This window comes from Nicotiana tomentosiformis, chromosome 9 (genome assembly GCF_000390325.3).
Source record: "Nicotiana tomentosiformis chromosome 9, ASM39032v3, whole genome shotgun sequence".
Classification (NCBI taxonomy): Eukaryota; Viridiplantae; Streptophyta; class Magnoliopsida; order Solanales; family Solanaceae; genus Nicotiana; species Nicotiana tomentosiformis.
The window spans coordinates 94,078,436-94,103,698 of record NC_090820.1 but is presented as its reverse complement, the minus strand read 5'-3'; the positions used below and the strand labels follow the sequence as shown (position 1 = coordinate 94,103,698).

General features: G+C 34.8%; 2 protein-coding genes and 1 long non-coding RNA gene across 7 annotated transcripts in view; 1 reads left to right on the top strand and 2 right to left on the bottom strand.

The window, feature by feature from the left end:
• Nucleotides 1–5,077: 5,077 nt before the first annotated feature.
• On the top strand, nucleotides 5,078–7,752 carry LOC104087142 (NEP1-interacting protein-like 1). Its single transcript, XM_009591544.4, has 5 exons — nucleotides 5,078–5,473; nucleotides 6,595–6,773; nucleotides 6,947–7,030; nucleotides 7,122–7,289; nucleotides 7,383–7,752. Exons 1-5 carry the CDS (start codon nucleotides 5,308–5,310, stop codon nucleotides 7,503–7,505), a joined length of 720 nt encoding a protein of 239 aa, XP_009589839.1. The 5' UTR covers nucleotides 5,078–5,307; the 3' UTR covers nucleotides 7,506–7,752.
• The window catches only part of LOC138899424 (uncharacterized), a 49,747-nt gene continuing 32,041 nt past the window's right edge, over nucleotides 7,558–25,263 (bottom strand). The window contains exon 2 of the long non-coding RNA XR_011411027.1: nucleotides 7,558–7,702. This is a non-coding gene — a long non-coding RNA (uncharacterized lncRNA). The remainder of the gene's footprint in view (nucleotides 7,703–25,263) is intronic.
• Nucleotides 13,473–19,533, bottom strand: LOC104087143 (probable protein phosphatase 2C 60). 5 transcript variants are annotated; one of them, XM_009591546.4, is made up of 6 exons: nucleotides 19,124–19,533; nucleotides 18,278–18,391; nucleotides 17,770–18,193; nucleotides 16,722–17,089; nucleotides 15,067–15,303; nucleotides 13,473–13,946 (listed from the first exon to the last, which is right to left on the bottom strand). In XM_009591546.4, exons 3-6 carry the CDS (start codon nucleotides 18,086–18,088, stop codon nucleotides 13,677–13,679), a joined length of 1,194 nt encoding a protein of 397 aa, XP_009589841.1. In that variant the 5' UTR covers nucleotides 18,089–18,193; nucleotides 18,278–18,391; nucleotides 19,124–19,533; the 3' UTR covers nucleotides 13,473–13,676. The 5 variants fall into 5 exon arrangements, with proteins under 5 accessions (XP_009589841.1, XP_009589842.1, XP_009589843.1 ...); XM_009591547.4 differs by having other exon boundaries at nucleotides 18,278–18,364; XM_009591548.4 differs by lacking the exon at nucleotides 18,278–18,391.

Below are 25,263 nucleotides of genomic sequence, written 5' to 3'. Positions count from 1 at the left end.
CAAAGACGTGGGGAAAGAAGCTTACCATGTGTTTTGGCCTCCCATCGGCCCTTTGATAAATCGCGCCACGAGCGCTCGGCATATGTGGAGGTCGAAGCTAGGTCCCGTACCCAGCTCTTAAGGTTAGCAATTGCACCGGGCAAACAAGCAATCGCTACATCACGAAAAAGGATATCGGTGAGAAAGAAACGAAGGAGCAAAATAATAGGAGCTAACAGTAGGATTGTACTTACGCTTCATATTCCATTCCTCGGGAAATGGCATCTTCTCGGCCGAGATTAGGTCGAAAGTTTTCACTCGAACGAACCGGCCCATCCAGCATCGGTCATTGTCCTCATCTATGCTCGAGAACAGCACTTTGGTGGCTCGGCGCTGGAGTTTTATTAACCCAACTCGATAGAGGCGGGGGCTGTACAACCGGATGAGGTGGTCGAGGGTGAAAGGCATCCCCTCGATTTTGTTTACAAAGAAGCGGATTAGAATAAAGATTCGCCAAAAATAAGGATGGATTTGACCTAGGGTTATGCGGTATTGGTGGCAAAAATCGATAACAACAGGGTCGAGGGGGCCCAACGTGAAAGGGTAAGTAAAAATACTTAAAAACCCTTTCACATGAGTAGTAATATCTTCTTCGGGAGCCGAGATTATCACTTCTTTGTTCTCCCAGCTGCAATCTTTCCTTCCATGTTTAAGATATCCCTCAGTTATCGAGCACATATACCTCGATACTGGATCACATCGACCGGGAACCGGCGAGACTTTGTCGGTCTTAAAATCATAAGTGAGAACACACACCCCGGGAACACACTCCTCAGGACGTGGCTCCACCAGTGTTTTGTCGTCGGCATGCCTCGATGAAGAGGCGTTCTCTTTTTGAGGAACAATTTTTTATGTTTTGGCCATCTAAACTTCTGTGAACAAAGATCAGAAGTATTTTGGTGTTTTGAGAAGAAATTTACAGTGAAAATCACAGGTTTACAGATGAAGAACTCAGAAGATGCGAAAAAGAACTTTGAAGATTTGGAGATTGGAGATCTAAAAGTAAAAAATGGTAAAGAGAGGGGATATTTATAGAGTTGGCAATGACGGTTCAATATCAGTCGTGGCCGACCATCACTGACACACATTTAATGCCTTAGTAAATAAACCGATGGGATAGTTATCACATATGTCATGGTCGAGCTCGATGCAAACGTCAGTATATATCTAGTCGTATCAGTGGAAAATCATGTCGTTTCTCGCCACATTCTTCCCGAGAAACGAGGGAACTATATGTATACTGTCAAAATCGGTTTTGCCCTTCATGTAATTAGTCAAGATTAGAACATGATGGACAGAGGGTCATTTTCATAATACCAAGATGAGATCTGAAGCCAGGTTACCAAGATCAAGATTTAGGGGCCGATCAATACCTAGCTCGAAGTCATTATCGAGCTCGAGTCCAAATCGAACTATGATGTAAAATGGCGTTATCGAACTCAAGATCTGAGTCTGAGTGAATACCGAGCCCGAGTCAATATCGAGCTCGAGTCAGTATCGAGCTCGAAATCTGGAGATCGACCAATATCAAGTCCGACCAAGATCGAACTAAGAGACAAGAGCCGTTGCAGCCGCACTAAGGGAGAGAATCTCAGGGGGAATTAAGGAAAAGCTAATCTATCATGGGATCCCCACTATGTATTTTTAATTATATCCAAAGTAGGATCCCTCCACTATAAGAGGGATGACTATTATTTCTGTAAGGGCATCAAACATTACACATTAAGGCATATATACACTCTCATATTCAGATATTATAGAGCTCTACAGAAATATAGTAAAGAGATTATCCTTTTTGCGAGCCTTGTACATTGATTCATCTTGCTTGTTCATAAATCGTTTTCTACTCAGTTTGATTTGTATTTTATTCTTTTTTTACAGTCAATATTTGATATATATTTCTACTTACTTTTTCGATTTGTGCAGAGTTATACCACATGTCCTTAGAATTACGTATAAATTCAACTCTATCTGTTTTTCGGGTAAACAGAAGTTTAAACCATAGCACGTAATTTCACATGAAGAGTAGCAAATTAAAGTGAAAATATATGTTTACTTAGAATTAGTTAATTAATTTTATTTAAAATATATGTTGTGCATTTATCATTTTGATGCAAATAAAGGATATGCGTAAGTTTTTTCCAGTAAAGTAACGGCAATGGGAATTTCAAGATTTCACCAATGATTGAATCCTAAATAAAAGTAAAAAAGAAAAAGAAAAAAGAAACTCATCTGCATTATTTACAAGTTTCATTCTTTTGTTAACGATTTTAATTATATTCCGACGCTTCTTACCTATAATGTAAAAGTTAAAATCTCAAAATCTGGAAATTATATTAGATTTTCTAAAAGATAAAGGGATAATTTTTGTTTTTGATATCGCTCAAATCATATTTATCTAAGGCTATTAATCTAAAAAGCTAATAACCTTAAGCTTAGATATAAATCTCTATATAATATGTTAATTAGTACTCTTGTATTTTTAATCATTCCCAAGCGTAGCTACGAAATAGTTCAAGCTTGATATATAGTTAATTTACATTCACATTATTGCAGTTGACTAGATCAAGTATCTAAATAGAAAATTAAAAGAAAAACTTAAATTTGAGTGTTTCTGTTCTTGTTTTTAATTTTCGGCAATGAAACATTGAAATGAAGGGTAGTTGTGCTATTTTTTTCTTCTAAAGAAGCCGTCCAATGTGGGGTGGAAGAAGAAAAAGAAAAAGTGCATAGCTGGCAAGTGGCAACACAAGAACCTTGTCACTAGCATAGACCACGTCAGAATTTAAAATTTATAGGTTCAAGAATCTAATCCTTTTTACTTACCAAATTTTTTTGTTAACATTTTTAAGTTATTAATTTTTAAATTAATAATTTATACATATTAAATAATTATTTAAAATAAATATAAAGTTTAAACCAAAGTTATTCGATTTCGCATACTGATCTCTACATGCGCCACTGATCATGAGCAACTACCAAGGGTCTGGATGAAATTAATAAAACTCTTTCATTCTTAATGGCGACATCAAATTCAAGTTTTCAAAATAAAAAACAATTATGATAGAAAATATATTAATCTTAATGAACCTTAGGAAAGCAAATTCGAGCTAGTCGAACCTAAAAAACAAGAAAAAGGACTAATATTACTTTTATCAAGCAGCTGAAACTTTTTATATTTGGCAGGCATAAAAGTATATCAAATTTATATTTTTTTTTATATATAACATACAAATATATATAATACTATAATATAATAATAGGTTCCAATCCCAATGCTCCTTCTGAGGGTCCACCTTCCAAAAAGAAAGAAATATCTCTGTCATAAAAGTACACAGACATCTATTCATCTCTCACCCAACCACAGTTGCAAAGTCTCCCCTTTATTAAAATATAATAATACTGTAGTACTAAAGAATATACACGTACACAACAAATCATGGTCAACTACAGTTGAACTCTAAATTAGTTTATGATATGAATCTTCTTTATATAGTATTTGGTTTGTATTTAGGTTCACCATTTTGATAGTACTAATAACTTGTCTTTTTCTACTAATTTAGAATTTTCTAAGATTAGATCTCTAAATTTGGTTCTTACATTTAAATACATACATGATTTAGCCCGAATATGAAAGCAACGGGGTATATTATTACTCTCTTCGTCTCAAATTGTTGGTCATTTTAGAAGTTCAAGACAAAATTAATTATTTTTTTCTCATTTTACCCTTAGGAATGATTGTTCTTGAAGATGGAGATGACACATAAATAGAATAAATATTCAATGAAGATAGATTATATTTTAAGACATAAATAAGAATAAAATAGTAAAAAATCTCTTCTAATTAATGTTTTTAGGGGTCGTGTAAAAGAGAATTATGACAGATAATTCGAGAAGGATAGAGTATTAATATTGTTGTTGTTGTTGTTGTTGTTGTTAAGAAAGCACGATCAAACACTAGATTAACTTAATGTGACAATTAAATCTTAATTTAACTAGTTTATATAATCTTTCAAATTCTTGCTTTTTGTTCTTAACTAAATAGACATCCGACAAATTATAGGTCTTTTAAGATATATTCCTTCAGGTCAAATTCAAAATCAAGTGTTTTCTTAAATGAATGATCGAAAGATTCACTTTAAATAATGAATATTGTTTAGATTTTGAAATGTCTTCCTCCATTTGGATATAATGAGAACAAAAATAAAAGAAAACTAAAGAAAGAGTTGGAGAAAAATACCCTTTCTCTAACTAAAAAGGAAGAAAAATGAGTGACAATCAGAAACTTTGCATGTGAGTACCTGACCTTAATTTGGTGAATCATTTAAACCCTCAAGCAAAGATTCAATCTTTTTGTCAAAAAGAAGCCTCCCTTTCTCTCTCCCTGTCCCTTTGACTTTTGCAAAACAAGCCAATTCCCATTCAATCCAATAGTTTTGCCCCCCCCCCCAAAAAAAAAAAATACACTTTTTTATCGAGTTTAAATTTTATACATCGTTAGATCATCAAACAATATCTACAGTTAAATCTCTTCAAGTGAGAACGATTCGTGTATCGCACGGATATGTATACTAAAGAAAAGGCGTGGAGCAATGGTACAGTTGTTTTCGTGTTACTTATAGGTCATGTGTTCGGGCACGTGTGACCTATAGGTCGAGGGTTCGAGCCGTGAAAACAGACATTAATGTTTGCATTATGGTAGACCCTACGTGAATGCATGATATTTTGTGCTCGGGACTATCCTATTACATTGTTAATATATAGTATATAATTTAAACTACTATTTCTTACTCCCGATCTACTTTAATTAATTTTTTGAATATTTTCACATAATTCACCTTGTAGTATTAATTAATAATAAAATTGACCAATTTAGTATTAATTGTTCATTAGAAATATAATAAATATTACTAGATTCTTTACTCCAAGAATAATTTTTTTTTTAAAAGCTAACTCATTCTTCATAGCTTAAAAAATCAAATATTATGAATAAATAACAAAGGTAGTATTACCCTTTTGTTTTCTCTCATGAGAGTGTGAGGGAGAAACAAAGCTATAAATGCTAGTTGGTTTTGTGGTTTCTTTTCACCTTCATATCACCCTCTTAACTTCTTCTCTTTATATTTACAACTGCCCCACATACAAATATATACATTGATTTATAGGTCTATACCTGTTTTTCTTTGGCTAAACTTTCTTGTTTTTATATTTTAAAAAACAGCCCCTTTGAAGGAAGAACTCTTGAATTTAGAAAAGAAGTAAAAAAGAATGGATTTTAACGCGTACCCAACTCGTGCTTTTGCTGCTGTTTCAATTGTATCATCTTTTTCTATGAGGGATTTGATTGATAGAGCTAAAGATTTCTTCAGATTTGCTGTATCTGCAATTATTGGCAATGTGTTCTCTGCAATTTTCACTTTTTTCTTTGCATTAGGTGAGTTTATTTACTTTCCATTCTCCAATTTTCTTTGATTGTGTGTCAGATTGTGCCTTTTTTCCAATTGAGGACTTGTGATTTTTCATTTCTCTATGCATTTTGATGAGGGCTTTCACATGTGTAATCAGGGTATTTGGAATTTTTTACTTTAATTGTCAATCTTGGCTGCCTTGTTGATTGTGTCTTTAACCTGAATTTAAGGTATGATATATTGCAAAAAAATTGAAAAAGGTAGCATTTTTTGGAATTTGTATGATAGGTTCGAGTATTGTACAGTTCAAGAATATAGCAGAAGAGATTGAGTAAAAAAAAAAAAAAAAGTCCGATGCACTAACGCTATGCGCGGAGTCACCACAAGGGTATAGCGCGGAGTCACCACAAGGGTCTATTGTACCGAGAGACTATTTAGTTTTATTCATTGTGTTGAGTTAATGAGCTAAAGCCTGATAGTTATATTCATGAAAGAAAACGGATTCTAGAATTTGCAGTAAAAAGGTTGAGTCTTTTTTATTTTTTTTAATTGAAATGGCTGAATCATAGGGTCCAAAAGATCTATAAAACTCAAGAAGGCATAAACAGAAGCATAGATGCCTAGAAGCAATTATCAAAATCTGGTTCTTTAACAATCAAAAAATTTCCAATCTCATCTTTGAAAACAAGTTAAACGCTCTCTAAAGATAAGTCGATATGTTGACTATAAATAACATTAATTCAATGCTGGTCACTCAGTGAGACTTCACATACTCCTGAACAATCTCATTTCCTATTACAAGAATGAAATGGCGATTTGCAGATTTTTTGGTGATTGTGTTTTTACTGATGATGATGTTAAAAGGGGTACTTTTTCTAATTCTATAAGATAGGACAAAATTGAAAAAAATAGATCTATATAGGTGATACCAATATGCTTTCATCATGTTAGTACATTTACTCTAGGTCTTATGCTATTTAGGAGTGTTTACCATATTAAATATTTTTATGCCAGTAGAAAACTATAGAGAATTGCTAGTACTTTTTTTTTTTTTTTTTTTTTACTTTTGTTTTGTATAATGTGGGCTGACTTTAAATGGAGAGACATGGATTTTGAAGGTAATAATGAATAGAATTGGTTCTTGCAGTGGGCACCTTATTAGGAGCAATGACCGGAGCTTTGATAGGTCAAGAAACAGAAAGTGGATTTATTAGAGGTGCCGCTGTTGGAGCCATTTCTGGTGCTGTATTTTCCCTTGAGGTCTTTGAGTCATCTCTATTACTATGGCAATCCGATGAATCTGGAATCGGATGTCTTCTTTACTTGGTAAGCAACATAACTTCTTTTGTAACTTCTATATTTGTGATACCGGTATATTGATAAACAAACTCCTGATCCAATAGTTAAAGAGAGAATGAGAATAATTGTATGTGAATCTCAAGCTATATTTCATACTTCTTAGGTGTATGATTAATTGATGGATCCTTTGAACTGTACAGATTGATGTAATAGCGAGCCTGTTAAGTGGTAGACTAGTTCGTGAGCGGATTGGTCCAGCAATGTTAAGTGCAGTGCAAAGTCAGGTATCATGTAGTGCATAACGGCTAGCCATGTGTGAATCGTGGCAGCAAATTAACTCAATTCAGTTGCTGACTCTTTCTTCATGTTGATCAGATGGGAGCTGTTGAAACTACATATGAAGAGGTCCCTAACATTTTCGATACAGGCGGGTCAAAAGGTTTGACGGGAGATTTTGTTGAGAAGATCCCAAAGATTGTAATTAGCAAAGATAACAATGTAGATGATACAGGGGAGAGAGTCTCATGTTCAGTCTGCTTACAGGTAAATTTCGTTTGTAACATTTATTTGCTATTTCTCTTTCTGTTTGTATTACTTATGATTCAGATTGATGTCTGTCATTTCTGATGTATTCAGGACTTTCAAATGTCGGAAACTGTTAGATGTTTGCCGCAATGTCATCACATGTTTCACCTACCGTGCATCGATACATGGCTGCTGAGACATGGCTCTTGTCCATTATGCAGAAGGGATCTATAGGTGGTTGTACTCGGTAAATAATTATAGGTTATTTAATTTCTTCATATTTGCTGGTAGGGTTTCCCTCTATGTTTGTCATTAGATAACCATATTTCGAGGAAACCTTTGTAATTAGTGGCAGATATGCACTTTTGAGTATGGTCATTGTAGTTGATTACCATCAGTAGAAAGAATTTTGAGCTGTTTTATAGTGCTCACTACTTCCGGTAAGTAGTAATCTTGTATCAGTGCGCTCATGTTTTATGCACACCTCATGCAAGAATAGGCTTATTACTGAAAGGGGAGTCTTGGAGCAACGGTAAAGTTGTCTCCGTGTGACCTATAGATCACGGGTTCGAGCCGTGGAATCAGCCAATGATGCTTGCATCAGGGTAGGCTGCCTACATCACTACGGCCCTTCCCCGGACACTGCGTGAATGCGGGATGCTTCGTGCGCCGCTGTGCCCTTTACTGACCTAATTACCAAATGAAAAAAGTTTCTTGCACTTGGCCATTATTGTTTAATTCTTAGTAGCAACAGTTAGTTATGTTGCTTGACTTATGTTACTGAAATAGCCCCTAATAGCTGGATATCCGAGGTTACAAGTTTTTCTCTGTAATTAACCTTTAGTGGAAGTTTTTTTTTTAGTTTAAACATTTAGTTGAGAGGCTTCAAACAGATCTTTCTTTGGTGGAGTAATTGGATGATAGGTTGCATTATTCCAGATGTTAGTCAGTGATCTTCAATTTATGAGGCAATCTTTGAGGAAAAGCCCGAAACCATACATGATCTTTGGATATGATCTTTGGATTTGGACTCAAAGTCATACATATTCTTTCACATGGAGCACTAAATGTATATTTATTTTAACAAAGTGGTGCACTTTTAGTCATAACACTGAGAAAAAGCCCAAAAACATACATTATCTTTGGCTTTAGACTCAAAGTCATACATATTCTTCCACATGGAGCACTAATAGTCCATTTACTTTAACAAAGTGGTGCACTTTTAATCATAACACTAAATACATTTTAATTTTTAACAGAAATCTAAGATCTGACAAAATATCTGTTCCCTTTATTTTCTTGTTTACCGAAAAGATAGCAAATAGTAAATATACATAGAATTTATTTACTATTTATCTATTTATTATACGTAAAATATACATTTTACTAAGAAATGTTAAACACCGTTAATTTTTATTTGCAATGATTTTTATCTAGATAACCTCAAATGTTATCTAGATTTTTTATTATATACATAATATTTACTATACGTTGACATAAAATAAATATACGTAAAATCATTGCTGAGAGTAAATAAATATTTACTATACGTTGACATAAAATAAATATATATTTATTCAATTTTTTTATTTTATGAGAGTCAACGTATTGTAAATATACATAAAATAAAAATAAATATTATGTATATAATAAAAAATCTAGATAACATTTGAGGTTATCTAGATAAAAATCATTGCAAATAAAAATTAACGGTATTTAACATTTCTTAGTAAAATGTATATTTTACGTATAGTAAATAGATTAATAGTAAATAAATTTTATGTATATTTACTATTTGCTATCTAGATAAATCTATCATCTTTATTTCTTTCGGTAAACAAGAAAATAAAGGAAACAGATATTTTGTCAGATCTTAGATTTCTGTCAAAAATTAAAATGTGTTTAGTGTTATGACTAAAAGTGCACAACTTTGTTAAACTAAATGGACTGTTAGTGCTCCATGTGGAAGAATATGTATGACTTTGAGTCTAAAGCCCAAGATAATATATGTTTTTGGGCTTTTTCTCAGTGTTATGACTAAAAGTGCACCACTTTGTTAAAGTAAATGTACTATTAATACTCCATGTGAAAGAATATGTATGACTTTGACTTTAAAGTCAAAAATCATATATGCTTTTGGCTTTTCCTCGGCAATCTTTGGTAGAGTAATTGGATGATAGGTTGCATTATTCCAGATGTTAGTCCAGTGATCTTCAATTTATGAGGCAATTGCTTGGTCTGGTTGCTACAAACAAAGGATTTTCAACAAATACTGTTATTCTCAATTTGCAGCTTTCAACCGCCAAAAAGTTCAATAGTTGACAATGATACTTTGCTTCCCTTTTTGGGTGTTTAAACATTTTGTTTTAGAAGACTTCTAATTCAAGAGAACTTCTACTAAGTGCCACACCCAAAATTCCGACCACGGGACCGTGAAGACACTTAATATCCGTTTGCTAGGCAAGACAACATTAGTTAAATAGTTAATCAATTTAATAATTTAAAAACAAAATATTAAAAGATTAAGACTGAAACACTTTGTAATATAATAATCTGAATCAACGTTATCTGGTCTAATTCTAGAAATTTGAGTCATAAATGCATGAGCTGTTAGAATACTATAAACAGGGTTTGAAATGGGCAAGTTAGTATAAGTGGGCAGAGTGGTCTTGTTGTTATAATCTATTGAGATTCGGCCTTTTATCGCTTCGATTTATTTGAGAAAAAATTCTACTTCTAAGTGTGTGGCTGTTTTTTGAGAATGCTGGTAGTACTGAGCTTTAAAGACAATCCAACTTAACAAGACATTTCTTTTTCTCAAACCAAATTGTTTACTTTAAATGTGAAGTTAGTTTTTGAAAACCAAAGTAAAAATGTTTTCGGGAAAAAAAAAACCAGGTTTTGTTTTTCACTTGGAACCAAAATAAAAATCTAATCATCTTTTCCGTAATATCTAAAACGCATCTTAATATAATCACTTTGACCTTCCATATTTTTCATTTAAACTTTTGCTACTTTAGCTATATTTTTCCCCTTTAGAATTTTCATTTTTTTTTTGTCTTAAGTACTTTTAAATTGTGCTGTTTTAAAGTTAAACTTGTTAGTATTACTTTTCTCTATTTCTTTGTTATTTCTAAATTGCTCCACTATAATACATATTGGTTGATGTATATTTCTTTAGAGAATTGATAAAATATGTACTCCATCCGTTTCAACTTATGTGAACCTATTTCTTTTTTAGTCCGTGCCGAAAAGAATGATTGTTTTTCATATTTGGAAACAATTTACCTTTATGCGATAATTTATAGCCACACAAAATATATGTGCCTCATTTTATACAACAAGTTCAAAAGTCTCTCTTTTTTTCTTAAATTTCGTGCCCAGTCATATAGGTTCATATAAATTGAAATGGAGTGAATAGTACATAATGACAGATAAAACTTGATTTTGACACGAGTACGAATGTAGGGAGGATTTGCAGCCGTACCCTATATTTGTGTCATCTTTTAACATGTACCCTATTTTTTAAAATTATTGATTTGGTAGCCATCTCACAAAAAATCCGTAATAATATGACAATTACACCCCTGACAAAAGATATAAAATAATTTCCTCCTCTTCTCTCAGCAACTTTATAAAAAAAATCAGAAACTTGTCCAGATTCATCTTCAGAATCATACTTGCATGAAGTTGTTTCACCTTGACGCTAAAACTTCATGCTAATGTAGCATGAAGTTGTTTCATGCTAAAACTAAAACTTCATGCAAATATAGCATGACGTTGTTTCACATTGAAGCTAAAGCTTCATGCTAATGCATGCTGAAATTATTTATCTTGCAGTCTACAGTTTTGTCATGAATTTTATCTGAAACTTCAGTGTAAACATGCTGGAGTTATTTAGTTCATTTGCTAAAACTTCAGACTAAACATGCTGAAGTTATTTAGTTCATTTGCTAAAACTTCAGACTAAACATGCTTAAGTTATTTAGTTCATTTGCTAAAACTTCAGACTAAATATGCTTACGTTTTTTAGTTCATTTGCTAAAACTTTACACTAAACATGCTTAAGTTTTTGTCTTGTAGTATGTAACTTTCTAATTAGTTTTTGCTAATGCATGCTGAAGTTATTTAGTTCATTTGCTAAAACTTCATACAAAACATGCTGAAGTTATTTAGTTCATTTGCTAAAATTTCAGACTAAACATGCTTAAGTTTGTCTTGCAATATGTAATTTTCTAAAGAGTTTTTACTAATGCATGCTGAAATTATTTAGTTCATTTGCTAAAATTTCATATCAAAACATGCTGAAGTTTTGTAACGCATACTACAGTTTTGTCCTGAGTTTTATCCGAAACTTCAGTCTAAACAAGCTGAAGTTTTTTAGTTTATATGCTAAAACTTCAGCCTAAACATGATTAAATTTTTGTCCTGCAGTTTGTCAATAGTCTTTTATTAAAGAAAGGCAAAATCATTTTTTTAAAACACTTTTAACAAAAAAATGGGTACGGATGCAAACTAAAAAACAAAACGGATATAAGTTAAAAATGGGCGACCAAATCGGATGCCCCATACAATTTTTACGGAATGTAGATAGTACTCCTAGTTGTTTTGGTACACGTCCATCTAGTCCAGGATGCAGTACTTGGCAGTAATGAAATATATTTTATTCGCATTAGGCGTTTACATCAAACCAAATAGGAGGCAGCTCATTGCCTTCAAAGCATCCAATGACGGAGCCAAAAATTTCGTAAAAATAGCGCCGACTAATCAGTTTTCGAACTGGTAATTGAAAAATAGTCAGCGTTTGCAAAGTCATTGAAAAATAGCCACTATTTTACTGCAACACGAATCGGTCCAGCATAATATACTGGAGATTCGTGCTCCCGTGTATGAACTTCCAGCATATTATACTGTAACTTCAACACGCGAAAAGTTCCAGCATAATATACTGGAGATTGAAGCACCTGTGTATGAACTTCCAGCATATTGTGTTGGACCGGTATATTATACTGGAACTCCAGTGTATTATGCTGGAGTTCCAGTATATTATGCTGGAATTCCAGTATAATTTTTCAGATTTTGAACAGTGTTTTCGTTCAGATTTATTCTTACATGAAAAGTGGCTAAATTTCGATTACTTTTGAAACTGTGACTATTTTTCAATTACCACTTGTAAATCTGACTATTTTTAAATTTCTCCCAAAAGTTTCTATGAAAAGAAATCAAAAAATTGCAAGAACGTTACACGTATTTTACGCGTGCAACCTATAGCAATTTTTGAGTCATATTTGTTATTATAATTAAAGCATACCTTGTTTTGAAGGGATTCAACAATCTTTATATATGCAAAATATTTGTTATTACCCTAAAGATACCTAATGGATTAGCCGGGATACACGCAAACTGGTCTAAATTGTCACCGTTGCTAAAAAGAAAAGCCTTTCTAACTATGTTTTTAGAACAAATAGCAACTTAAAATACGAAATTTTGATTTTCTAGCAACAAAAAAACATCCATGATTATCCGGTTTTAAGTAGAGACCATTTCATATGAGAGAAAATAAATCCAGAATAGATCATTAGCAACCTGAAATTCCACAGAATCTCTTAATGTTACCATTTACAAGTGGACAATTTTCAGATATCACCATAATAATGTTGTTATTAAACAACCTGTAGTGTCATAATATAGACCATTACATTGTAGGACATTGTTAACTTACTGGAAAATAGTAGTTAAAAACTACACCACCAGATTACACACAGAAAAAGAGTTATCCAAAATCCAACATTCAAGAATCAATCTCCAAACAAGCAAAGTACTTGAGCACTGCAGGACAAAATATGTTAGTATTGCCTTCCAAATTCTGCGTTATCGACGATGACACCAAGTACTACGAGACTACAACAACTACAACATCAACAACCACCCAATATAATCGCACAAGTGGGGTCTGGGAAGGATAGTGTGTAAGCAGACCTTACCCCTAACTTGGGGTAGACAAGTTGTTTCCAATAGACCCTAAGCACAAAGTACTACGAGACTAATGAGGAAATGGAAAGAATATAAAAATGACGAGGAATAATACTTCATTCATGGGGTGTCAGTTTTACACAATTTACACGATGAAACTAAAAGAATCGAAAGGGCGTACGTTGGGAATATGAATTACGCAGACACGTTCATACTCGAGAAAGAATCTGTAGAGAAATTCTTTCTTTCATTCTCTTTGCTGCTCGAAAACTAAACAAGGCACCTGTGTTTCAAGTTAAACATAACATTGTACATAAAAAGAATAAATTAGTGCATCTTCTATCGTTTCTCTTTAATTCTATCTACTACAAAGATGCTCTCACAAGGAAGTTTTTGTGGATACAGCAGAGTATACAACAGAGTAAAAAGTTTTTAAGTGGTACCGAGTTCTATGGGAGTAGCACAGGGAGCCAAACTTTTTGCTGGAAAGTTCATACCACCTCCTCTGAGAGATAAAGTGGGCCCCCTCAGCGAGCTCGCCCTACTTACAAGATTTGAATCTAGAAACACAACTATGACTGAGATATCATCGTGAAAATGCCTCCTAACACCACGATCGATCTTCTTCAAATCAGAATATCTCATCTCCCTCTTCTTTGCTGCTTCATGCAACGCAGTTTTTACAAGCCTCCGAGCGCTTCCCTGAAGTTTTGAAAATTAGGAAACATGTCATTTCTTTAATAAGCAAAAGAGTAATACACAAAAATATTTATTATTATATAACTACACACCAAAAAAAATAATGAATTAATTTGGTCTATCCTTTTAGTGGATTTGCACGCCTAAAACACTGTGTTCCCCCCTTGCAACCATTTCCTTGTTTCCTAATAAAATGCAAGGGGAAATGTTGAAATCTCTCGCCACCTATGCTACCCTACCTTGAATATTATTATACTAGAGATGTATATCTCATGAGTATCTAAATACCATGTTTGTATAACATGAATAAAACGTCATTTAATAGCAAAGACCCTAGTAACGATCTATGTTTTTACCCCAAAGAGAAAATGGACAAAAGAATAGACCAAAAATGAGGTACTCGTCAAGAAGTGCTCATGCAACATATATTTTTTCCTTCATAGAGTACAATGTCTGATCTAGAAGTGTTACTTTGTTCTCTCTAAATGTGGACAGTCCTGAAACTACTTGAGATCTCAAGACGAGCTTGCTAATAAGTGAGTAGCAGGAGCCATATCAATTATATCAGTGTGATAAGGCAATACAGTAGCACCCAAGAGTGTGGCCAAGTGGTCAATGAAGTGAGTGAGAACCATGAGGTTTCGGGTTCAAATTCCAAAGGCAAAAGCACTAGGTGATTTCTTCCCATCTGTCCAAGCCTTGGTGGACAGAGTTACCTGGTACGTGTTGTTAGTGGGAGATGGCACGTACCTCATGGAATTAGTCGAGGTATGTGCAAGCTGGCCCTGACACTACGGTTATAAACCCGGTCACCATGGTTATTTTTTTTTTAAAAAAGGCAATACAGTAGTCGATGCATTATGAGCAAGTATCACCAAGGGAAAAAAAAAAAGAGTAAATCATAACTTGCTCGAATGGCACATGAAAACATGATCCAGAAAGACAAAGAAACAGGATATGTTTAGCCCAACATTTCATTTACACGATATTTAAAAAGTGCACCACCTAAAGCCAGCAACACAATTCTATCAGAGTTGATTTGCAGTTGAAGACTTTATACATGCAAAAGAAATATAAAAGAGAAAGGGAAAAATTAAAAGTCTCCTATAGTCAAAGATCTTACGCTTCGGGGGTTATTTTGTACTATATCAACTGCCTCTTGATTGCTAAGATGTTCCCAAAGACCATCAGAAGCTAATATGAGAAATTGATCATGCGGTTCGAGTTCTTGAACTGTAATTGATGGATCAGCGCTCAGTATGGGCCTTTTAAAAGGTTCCTTTAACCGAAACTTTGCATACAAAGGCTCCCTGTTGTATTCAGCCTTTTTAAGGTATATATCACCAATAGATCTCGAAATCTGCAAGATGAATTTAAAAATTTGTGTGCATATAAATAGCTTAGTGCAAAAAATAAGCAAATTCATTTCAATGATGTTCGGAATCCATGTAAAGAATAGAAAGCAGGATCAAGGATGACATCCATATCTGTCACATTTAATAACCAGAACAAAGAAACATCGCCATCAATGGATTGAAATAAAGGATCTCATGCACATAGTGCAACTACAATGAAATCCAAACCCCCAGGAAGAAACAAAGGACGGGATTTCCTTTGACCTTTCTGATCTTTAGCACCATTACTTCAAATAAATGTAGTTTCACGCACAACACATAGCTGCTTGAAGTTGAAACATGCACCGATGCTTGGGCCATTAATTAAGTGGTGGAGTGCCTGTTGTTCTTATCTCACGATAAATTCTGTCTTTTCCTGCATCATCTATGGCTATTTGGTCTGTCTTGATCTGACCTTTTTTTGGATAAGTCTGTCCCGGTCTTATATTTCCTTATTGGGAATGTTGTAATAGCATATCAGGAGATCAGGTTAGCCGTCTTCTTTTCCACTTCCAACAGAGAACATAGGTTTAGCCGGTCCCATCATTTGCATAATTCACCAATTGATCACGCGAGCACACATCCAGTCAGCATAGCAAATGAGAAAAGTGATTATTAATAATCTTCTGGTTAAGCTGTCACTTCATCTTTTGGTGGTTTAATTAGAATTTTTTTTCATTGTCATGGATTAACGTGGACTATACGGAGTCTGATTGTACTTAAATGAAACTTTGAAAGAAAGAAAAAATGGTTGTTTGCTTCTCTGGAAATTGCAGATAAATACAGGACAATAACTGGCGGCGAGCAGCAGATCAACTAATAACTTGAGTCGTTGCAAACCACCATCATCCATTAATAAAGCAAACCAATAGAGAAGGGAAAAGGAAGTTTAGAATATCAAAATATCAGCCAATATAGGGATTGAAGGGAAGACTTTAATCTCTTTTGGGTTCAAGGAATCTAAAACGTCTATCCTAGTCAAAAGCCAGCCTAGAGTAGGAGACACGGCTCATAAATAATTGTCCTTGTATTCATTGCTAAGACTAGAAGATAGAAGATAGATGACACACAAGCAACTGCATACAAATGATCAATGAGTAACACACCTTTTAACTGTTCAACTATAAAATGCTTTGAACTCTCTACATGGTATTAACCATATGTCTACCTCTGAAATAATAACAAGAATAAATCATATAAGCTACACTATCCATAAATCATGAAAACAAAACATATGCTGCTCGGACTCTCCGAAAATGTCGCCGGGTGTGTGTTGATCCTCCAAAAGTAGTGTATTTTTTGAGGATGCAACACGGGTGCGGCAGCATTCTGGAGAGTCCGTGCGACATAGACTAAACAATTGCTCACGTTATGAGAGATATACCTGAATCAGACCCTTGACACGCCATACGTTATGCTTCAAAACCACTATCTGTGAGTCATCTGGATGCATTGAATGCAACTCTTGTCTGACAGATTCAATACTCGCGTTATGCTCAGCTGAAAGCTGGATCGCAAGAACCTCCCCCGTAGCCTTCACAAGCCTTCCTAAAACAGCTCGGGAATCACCTACATTAGCAACATAAAGGGTGCCATTGCAGATCACAGCAACAAGACAGCAAGACCCAACAGCAGCTATCTGCGGCTTCGTTGGCCATTGCTTTGCAACCAGAGAAAAGAATCCCTCTTCTGTTGCTTGAAATGCTTTTCGTATTACATCCACAGACATACAATTTTGTTCAGCTGCAAACCCTGCAATATAAAAGTTGCGGACTAATTAATTCAAATGGCAAATAAGTTAATATGCTAGATATTTTAAAGGACTTTATTCATTTTTGTCGGTCGAAATTAATTACGGGCGCTAGCCCAAATATACAAAACATATACACTGATTATGTATATAACATATGTAAGTACTCCCTCCGTTTCAATTTAGATAAGGTAGTTTGACTTGCACAAAGTTTAAGAAAGAAAAGAAGACTTTTGAAACATGTGGTCCTAAAACTTAAGGAGTAAAAGCTTTGTGGGACCATAATATTTGTGTGCCTATAAAAGCTTATCATTAAGGGTAATAGGTAAAATGAAAAGTAAGTTAAATTGTTTCTAAACATAGAAATATGTCATTATTTTTGGAACGGACTAATAAGGAAAGTGTATCATTTAAATTGAAATCGGAGGGAGTATATTATATGTATATTCATACTTAATATACAAAAATATATACATTTGCCGGCTATTATTTTTTAGGGCGGCCCAAAAATATAATTATACCTATTTTAAATTCAAAAAAATACCCTGGCATTTTCCTTATTAAAAGATATACTGCATAGCATTTAACTAGCTTACCAACACCATTCCGAACTACATTGGATTGATGCAATGCAATAGACAAATGTGTACTTTGGTCAATAAAAAAGGTCTAGTTTGCTTACTCTTGAGATGCTGAAAGAGGTGATCATTTATATACCGTGATGTTTCAGGTCCACCATGACCATCATATATCCCAGCAAATGTACCGTACGGGCCCGAATCAAGCAAGCTCAGAGAGCCCGACTCGATCTGGCTTTGATCCTCCAGCAAATTATTGGCCTGTACTACTGCCATTGAGAACTCGCCAATCAAGTGTTGACCACTGTCCTTATACCAAAAAAGTCCATCTTGCCGTCCAGCTGCATCCGAACCAGCATATACAGAACGGTCTGATGATGGCCGCCAACAGGCCCTCAGGAAATTTATCAGTCTTGATAACATCCCTCATTTCATTTCACCTCTGCTCTACCTCCAATTCTTCAACAGCCAGAATATGGATACAAGAGCACTCTAACTAAACTCTAATTTGGTTATTACTCTCTTATCCTGCAAACAGGAAACAAGCAAATATAACAAGAAGTTCAGCTATACAACCACTTCAAGAAACACAGAATTGGGAAAAGATCATACCTTTACAGCAACAACAGATCCACTGTATTCCCAACAGGTGGGGTCTGTTAGGGTAGAGTGTATGCAGACCTTACCCCTTACCCCTACCTAGTGAAGGTAGAGAAAAGATCATAGCTTTAACAAAAAGAAATAAATCTACTTAGTAAAACAGAGAGTTCCAAAGTTCAATTTCAACACCAAAGAAGAATAACCAATGAAGTAGGTTAAGAACTATGAGGTCTCAGGTTCAAATCCAATACTAGGTGATTTCTTCGCATATGTCTGGGCCTTCGTAGATAGTCACCCAGTACCCGTGCTGGTGGGAGGCAGCAAATACCCTTTGGAATTATTCGAGAGTATGCCCAACCGACACGAACACATCCCGACAAGTCGAAATACCCTATATTGGACTTATCCAAAGGCTCAAAACACGAAGCGAAATGCAACAACTAAAAATGAAGACTCAAGTGAAACTTAAGGATCCTAATGTTCCAATTATCATGCAACGGTGCCGCCGAAATGCTCCCGAGCCCCTCGGGTCCTAAACCGAACAGAAGCACGAGTCTAAATACATCATATACACTTATTGGAAGCTTCAAATCATGAATCAAAGCGCGAATACTTAAATCGAGAGTTAAGGTTGCTACTTTATCAAAAAAATCATGACCAACATCCTAGCAATTTCCAAGATATGAAGACTACATCAGCAATCACAAGAAGCAAATTGGGGTAAAATTACACACTACAGTCTACAATGAAAACCAGTCAATCCTATACTCACATACCCCCCAAATGAACAAAACAACAGTAATTCATAATATAGAAAGCACACAAATCAAATAATGTTTACAGCTTAGAGAGAATTACCTTCTTGAAAAATAATATAAAGATAAGATTTTGATGCAATTAGGCCTTTATTATGCTATCTTTTTTCTGGTCAGTTACTGAATCTTTTCAACTGATAATGACTGAGATCTGAAAAAAGACATAACAATCCATGTGGGTCTGAAAGTGTTAGATCTATAGATCCATCAAAGCAGCCCCCCTTAACTATACACAGTAAAGATTGAGTCTTTTTTCCAGTTCTTGTTTCCTTTCTCTCTCTCTTTTCTCTTGTATTACTTGTAAAAAGGAAAGGGGAAAAAGAAAATTGAGAAATTAAAGAGGAAAGAAAGAAGAAAAAGATAAGTATAATAAAGAAAAAGCGGGTGTTGGGTGGGGGAAAGGTTTTACTTTATCTGTGTGTGATTAAACTAACTGAAGAGAACAACACACACTCACTAGTGTTTAGCAGTAGACAAACAAAACCCTTTCAGGAAAAACCCAACAAAATTAGATGGCAAATAGACAGCAATGCTAAAGGAATGGCATATAAGTCAAATATAGGCAAAATATTAAAAAAAAAAATTACTCTTTGTGAAAGATGTTATAAAATAAAGGCCGTAAAGTAAAGACAAGTATAGAGAAAAACTGATATATTATTCTCACTTCAAACTTATGTACATAATGAACTGAATTCTTCTCTATTTATAGAAGAAAAGAAGTTGTTGTGTAAGCTGTTACTGCAAGCTGTTGTGTAAGTTGCTACTGCAAGCTGCTTGTAAGCTGCTGTGTAAGCTGCTTGTAAGCTGTTGTGTAAGCTGCTTGTAAGTTGCTGCTCTAAACTGTTGTGCCATATAGATAATCTTCTATCATGGGTAATATTTATCCATAACGGAGTACCGAAAGGATAAGCTTCTTCAGGAGGCTTATTTCCAATATAGTACTAAATAGATAAATGTATTTATGGCGGAGTCTCATATGGATAAACTTCTTCAGGAAGCTTATTTACAACGGAGTATTAAATGAACATCCATAATATAATATATTCATAACACTTCCCCTTGGATGTTCATTAAAAGATAATGTACCTCGTTAAAACCTTACTAGGAAAAATCCAGTGGGAAAAAATCCTAGTGAAGGAAAAAGAGTACACATATTTAGTAATACGCATTGCTAACTGCCTCATTAAAAACCTTATAAGGAAAACCCTGTGGGAAAAAACCTTAATAAGGAAAAAAGAGTACATCGCGTATTTTACTCCCCCTGATGAAAACCTTGTTTCAAATATTTAAGTCTCCGCATTCCAATCTTGTATACCATATTCTCAAAAGTTGAAGTTGGTAAAGATTTGGTGAATAAATCTGCCGGATTGTCACTTGAACGGATTTGTTGCACATCGATGTCACCATTTTTCTGAAGATCGTGTGTGTAGAATAATTTTGGTGAAATGTGCTTCGTTCTATCTCCTTTTATAAATCCTCCCTTCAATTGGGCTATGCATGCAGCATTGTCTTCGTATAAAATTGTGGGTCTTTTCTCACATTCCAAATCACATTTTTCTCGAATAAAATGAATTATTGATCTCAACCATATGCATTCCCTACTTGCTTCATGAATAGCTATTATTTTAGCATGATTTGAAGAAGTAGCAACAATAAATTATTTTGTGGAGCGCCATGATATGATAGTACCTCCACATGTAAACACGTATCCGATTTGAGATCTAGCTTTATGGGGATCAGATAAATAACCTGTATCTGCATAACCAACAAGATCTGCACTATCTTTGTTAGCATAAAACAAACCCATATCAAGAGTTCCCTTTAAATATCGCAATATATGTTGAATCTCGTTCCAATGTCTCCGTGTAGGAGAAGAGCTATATCTTGCTAGTAAATTAATAGAAAATGCTATGTCAAGCCTTGTAGCATTAGCAAGATACATAAGTGCACCAATTGTACTGAGATAGGGTATTTCGGGACCCAGGAGTTCCTCATTCTTTTCTGGAGGTCGGAACGGGTCCTTATTCACTTCAAGTGATCGAACAACCATTGGTGTACTCAATGGGTGCGCTTTGTCCATGTAAAAGCATTTTAAGACCCTTTCTGTATAGGCAGATTGATGGATAAAGATCCCGTCTGCTAAATGTTCAATTTGCAGACCAAGACAAAGTTTTGTCTTCCCAAGATCTTTCATCTCAAATTATTTCTTAAGATATTCAGTTGCTTTTTGGAGCTCTTCTGAAGTTCTAACAAGATTTATGTCATCAACATAAACAGTAAGTATAACAAATTCTGATGCCATTTTCTTTATAAAAATACATGGACAAATAACATCATTTATATAACCCTCTTTCAGCAAATATTCACTGAGGCAATTATACCACATGCGCACAGATTGCTTTAAACCATACAAAGATCTTTGTAATCTGATTGAGTACATTTTCCGAGATTTTGAATATGCTTCAGGCATTTTAAATCCTTCGGGGATTTTCATGTAAATTTAATTATTAAGTGACCCGAATAGATAAGTTGTAACCACATCCATTAGATGTATTTCAAGCCTTTCACGTAAGGCTAAACTGATGAGATATCGAAATGTTATGGCATCCATAACGGGTGAATATGTTTCTTCATAATCGACTCCAGGTCGTTGTGAGAATCCTTGTGCGACAAGGCGAGCCTTGTATCTTTCAACTTCATTTTGCTCATTCCTTTTTCACACAAAAACCCATTTATGACCAACTGGCTTTATACCAGCAGGTGTTTGGACTACTGGTCCAAAGACCTCTCTTTTAGCAAGTGCGTTCAATTCTGATTGAATTGCCCCTTGCCATTTTGGCCAATCAGATCTTTATTGACATTCTTCGACAGATTGGGGTTCAAAATCCTCACTATCTTGCATAATGTTAAGTGCAACATTATATGCAAAAATATTATCCACCACTATTTGAGATCGATTTAAATTAATCCCATCACCAGTAGAACTTATTAAAAGTTCCTCGCTCACTTGAGTCTCGGGTTTATTGATTTCTTCAGGAATCTCATAACTAATCAGATCTTGGGTCTCTTCAGGAGATCCCTTCATAATATCATTTTGATCATTTGTCGATTTTCTTTTTCTAGGATTTCGATCCTTAGAACCCATAGGCCTACCACGCTTCAGGCGTGCTTTAGGTTCACTAGCTCTCATGCTAATAGATGGTCCTGCTGGGACATCAATTTGGATAGGCACATTCTCTGCAGGGATATGTAACTTAGTTATCCTTTTCAAATCAGTAAATGCGTCTGGCATTTGATTTGCTATATTCTGTAAATGGATGATCTTCTGGACCTCCTGATTACATATAGGGGTACAGTGAGATAATGATGAAACTTTCCACACAATTTCTCTTTTGATTTCCTTTTTCTCTCCCCCTAATTGTGGGAAATTTATTTCATCAAATCGACAATCTGCAAATCGAGCAGTAAATAAATCTCCCGTCAATGGTTCAAGATAGCGAATAATAGAGGGTGATTCAAACCCAATACATATTCCTAACCTTCTTTGGGGGCCCATCTTATTGCGCTGTGGTGGTGCTACTGGCACATATACAGCACATCTAAAAATTCGTAGATGGGCAATATTTGGTTCATGACCAAAAACTAATTATGACGGAGAATATTTATTATAATGCGTTGGTCTGAGACGGATAAGTGATGCTACGTGCAAGATAGCATGGCCCCAAATAGTAGTGGACTATTTTATTTTCATAAGTAGTGGTCTTGCTATTAATTGCAGTCGTTTAATGAATGACTCTGCAAGGCCATTTTGAGTATGAACATAAGCTACGGGATATTCAACTTTTATCCCAACTGATAGGCAGTAATTATCAAAAGCTTGAGATGAGAATTCTCCAGCATTATCAAGACGAATAGCCTTTATAGGATAATCTGGGAATTGTGCCCTTAATCGAATTATTTGGGCTAATAACTTTGCAAACGCCAGGTTGCGAGATGATAATAGGTACACATGAGACCATCTTGAAGATGCATCTATTAGGACCATAAAATATCTAAACGACCCACTTGGTGGGTGAATAGGTACACATATATCCTCATGTATACGTTCTAAAAAGGTAGGGGACTCAATGCCAACCTTCATTGGTGATGGTCTAGTGATCATTTTGCCTTGATAACAAGCATCACAAGAAAATTCATTATTTGTAAGAATCTTCAGGTTCTTTAATAGATGCCCACTCAAATTTTCAGTAATTTGTCTCATCATTATTGATCCAGGATGGCCCAAACGGCCATGCCAAAGCACAAAAGTATTTGAATCAATAAACTTCTGGTTTACGATAGAGTGTGCTTCAACTGTACTAATCTCTGAATAGTATAAGCCAGAAGATAAAGTTGGTAACTTTTCTACAATGCATTTCTGGCCAGAAATATTCTTTGTAATACAAAGATATTCCACATTCATTTCATCTATTGTCTCAACATGATATCCATTTCGGCAGATATCTATAAAACTCAACAAGTTTCTTCGGGACTTGGAGGAGTACAATGCATTGTCGATAATAAGTTTTGTTCCCTTAGACAGAAATACAATAGCTCTTCTGGAGCCTTCAATCAAACTTATATTACCAGAAATTGTAGAAATATTTGCTTTTTCCTTATGCAAATAAGAAAAGTATTTCTGATCTTTGAATATGGCATGAGTTGTTCCATTATCAACTACACAAATATCTTCATGATTAGTCTTTGATCCAAACATAATTTGAGGATTATCCATATTCTTCAAAATGACATAAACAAAATAAATATGATAGTAAACATTATTATCAAAGCATAACTTTTATTTATGTACAACAATTACATAACCATACTATCTACTACAAATAACAAAAATTAAAATATTTACATCTCTACATATTCACTACCGATCACATGACTTGTTTCTCCTTCTGGGAGTGCAAAGTAATCAGCTACATCCAAATGCATGAAGTCTAAATTATCTTCAGAAATAAAATTTATTTCAGCATTTTTCTCTGTCTTCTTCAGAGAAGCTTGATATAGCTCAACCAGGTGCTTTGGCGTACGACATGTACGTGACCAGTGCCCTTTTCCTTCACATCTATAGCATGTATTTTCTGGCTTTGCTGTTTGCACCGCTTCATGCTTTTGCTCCTTCCTTTTCCACTGCTGGTGGTGAGGAGGATTCTTTGGTGCATTATTATTACCACGATTAGAGTTTCCTCCCCGACCACAGCCATGACCACGACTGGGGCCACATCCTCTTCCACGCTTAGCTTGGTGGAAGTTCGTCTCATTCACTTCAGGGAATGGACAAGAACCAGTAGGTCGGCTTTCATGGTTTTTCATTAATAGCCCATTATGTTGCTCGGCTACAAGAAGATGTGAGATAAGTTCAAAATACTTTTTAAATCCCATCTCTCGATATTGCTGCTGCAGGAGCATATTCGAGGCATGAAAAGTGGTGAAAGTTTTCTCCAACATATCATGATCAGTAATATTATCACCACATAGTTTCAATTGGGAAATAATTCTGAACATAGCAGAATTATACTCACTGATAGATTTAAAATCTTGTAGCCTTAGATGAGTCCAATCATAACGTACCTGTGGAAGAACGACCATCTTTAGGTGGTCATATCTATCTTTCAAATTACTCCACAGTATGACTGGATCTTTAACAGTAAGATATTCTATTTTCAAGCCCTCATCAAGGTGATGGCGTAGGAATATCATTGCTTTGGCACGGTCTTGGTTTGATGCCTGATTTTTATCTTTGATGGTGTCTGCCAGACCCATCGCATCAAGATGAATTTCGGCATCAAGTACTCAAGACATGTAGCTTTTGTCCGATATATCCAGGGCTACAAACTCAAGTTTAGAAAGATTTGACATTATTTAGAAAAAGAAAGTTCGTACCTCTAATACTTTCAAAGTATTTGCTCGAGATGGCGGAGTCTCGTGCTGATAACGTGTTATAAAATAAAGGCTGTAAAGTAAAGACAAGTATAGAGAGAAACTGATATATTATTCTCACTTCAAACTTATGTACATAATGAACTGAATTCTCCTCTATTTATAGAAGAAAGGAAGCTGCTACTGCAAGCTGCTGTGTAAGCTGCTACTGCAAGCTGCTGTGTAAGCTGCTGCTGCAAGCTGCTGTGTAAA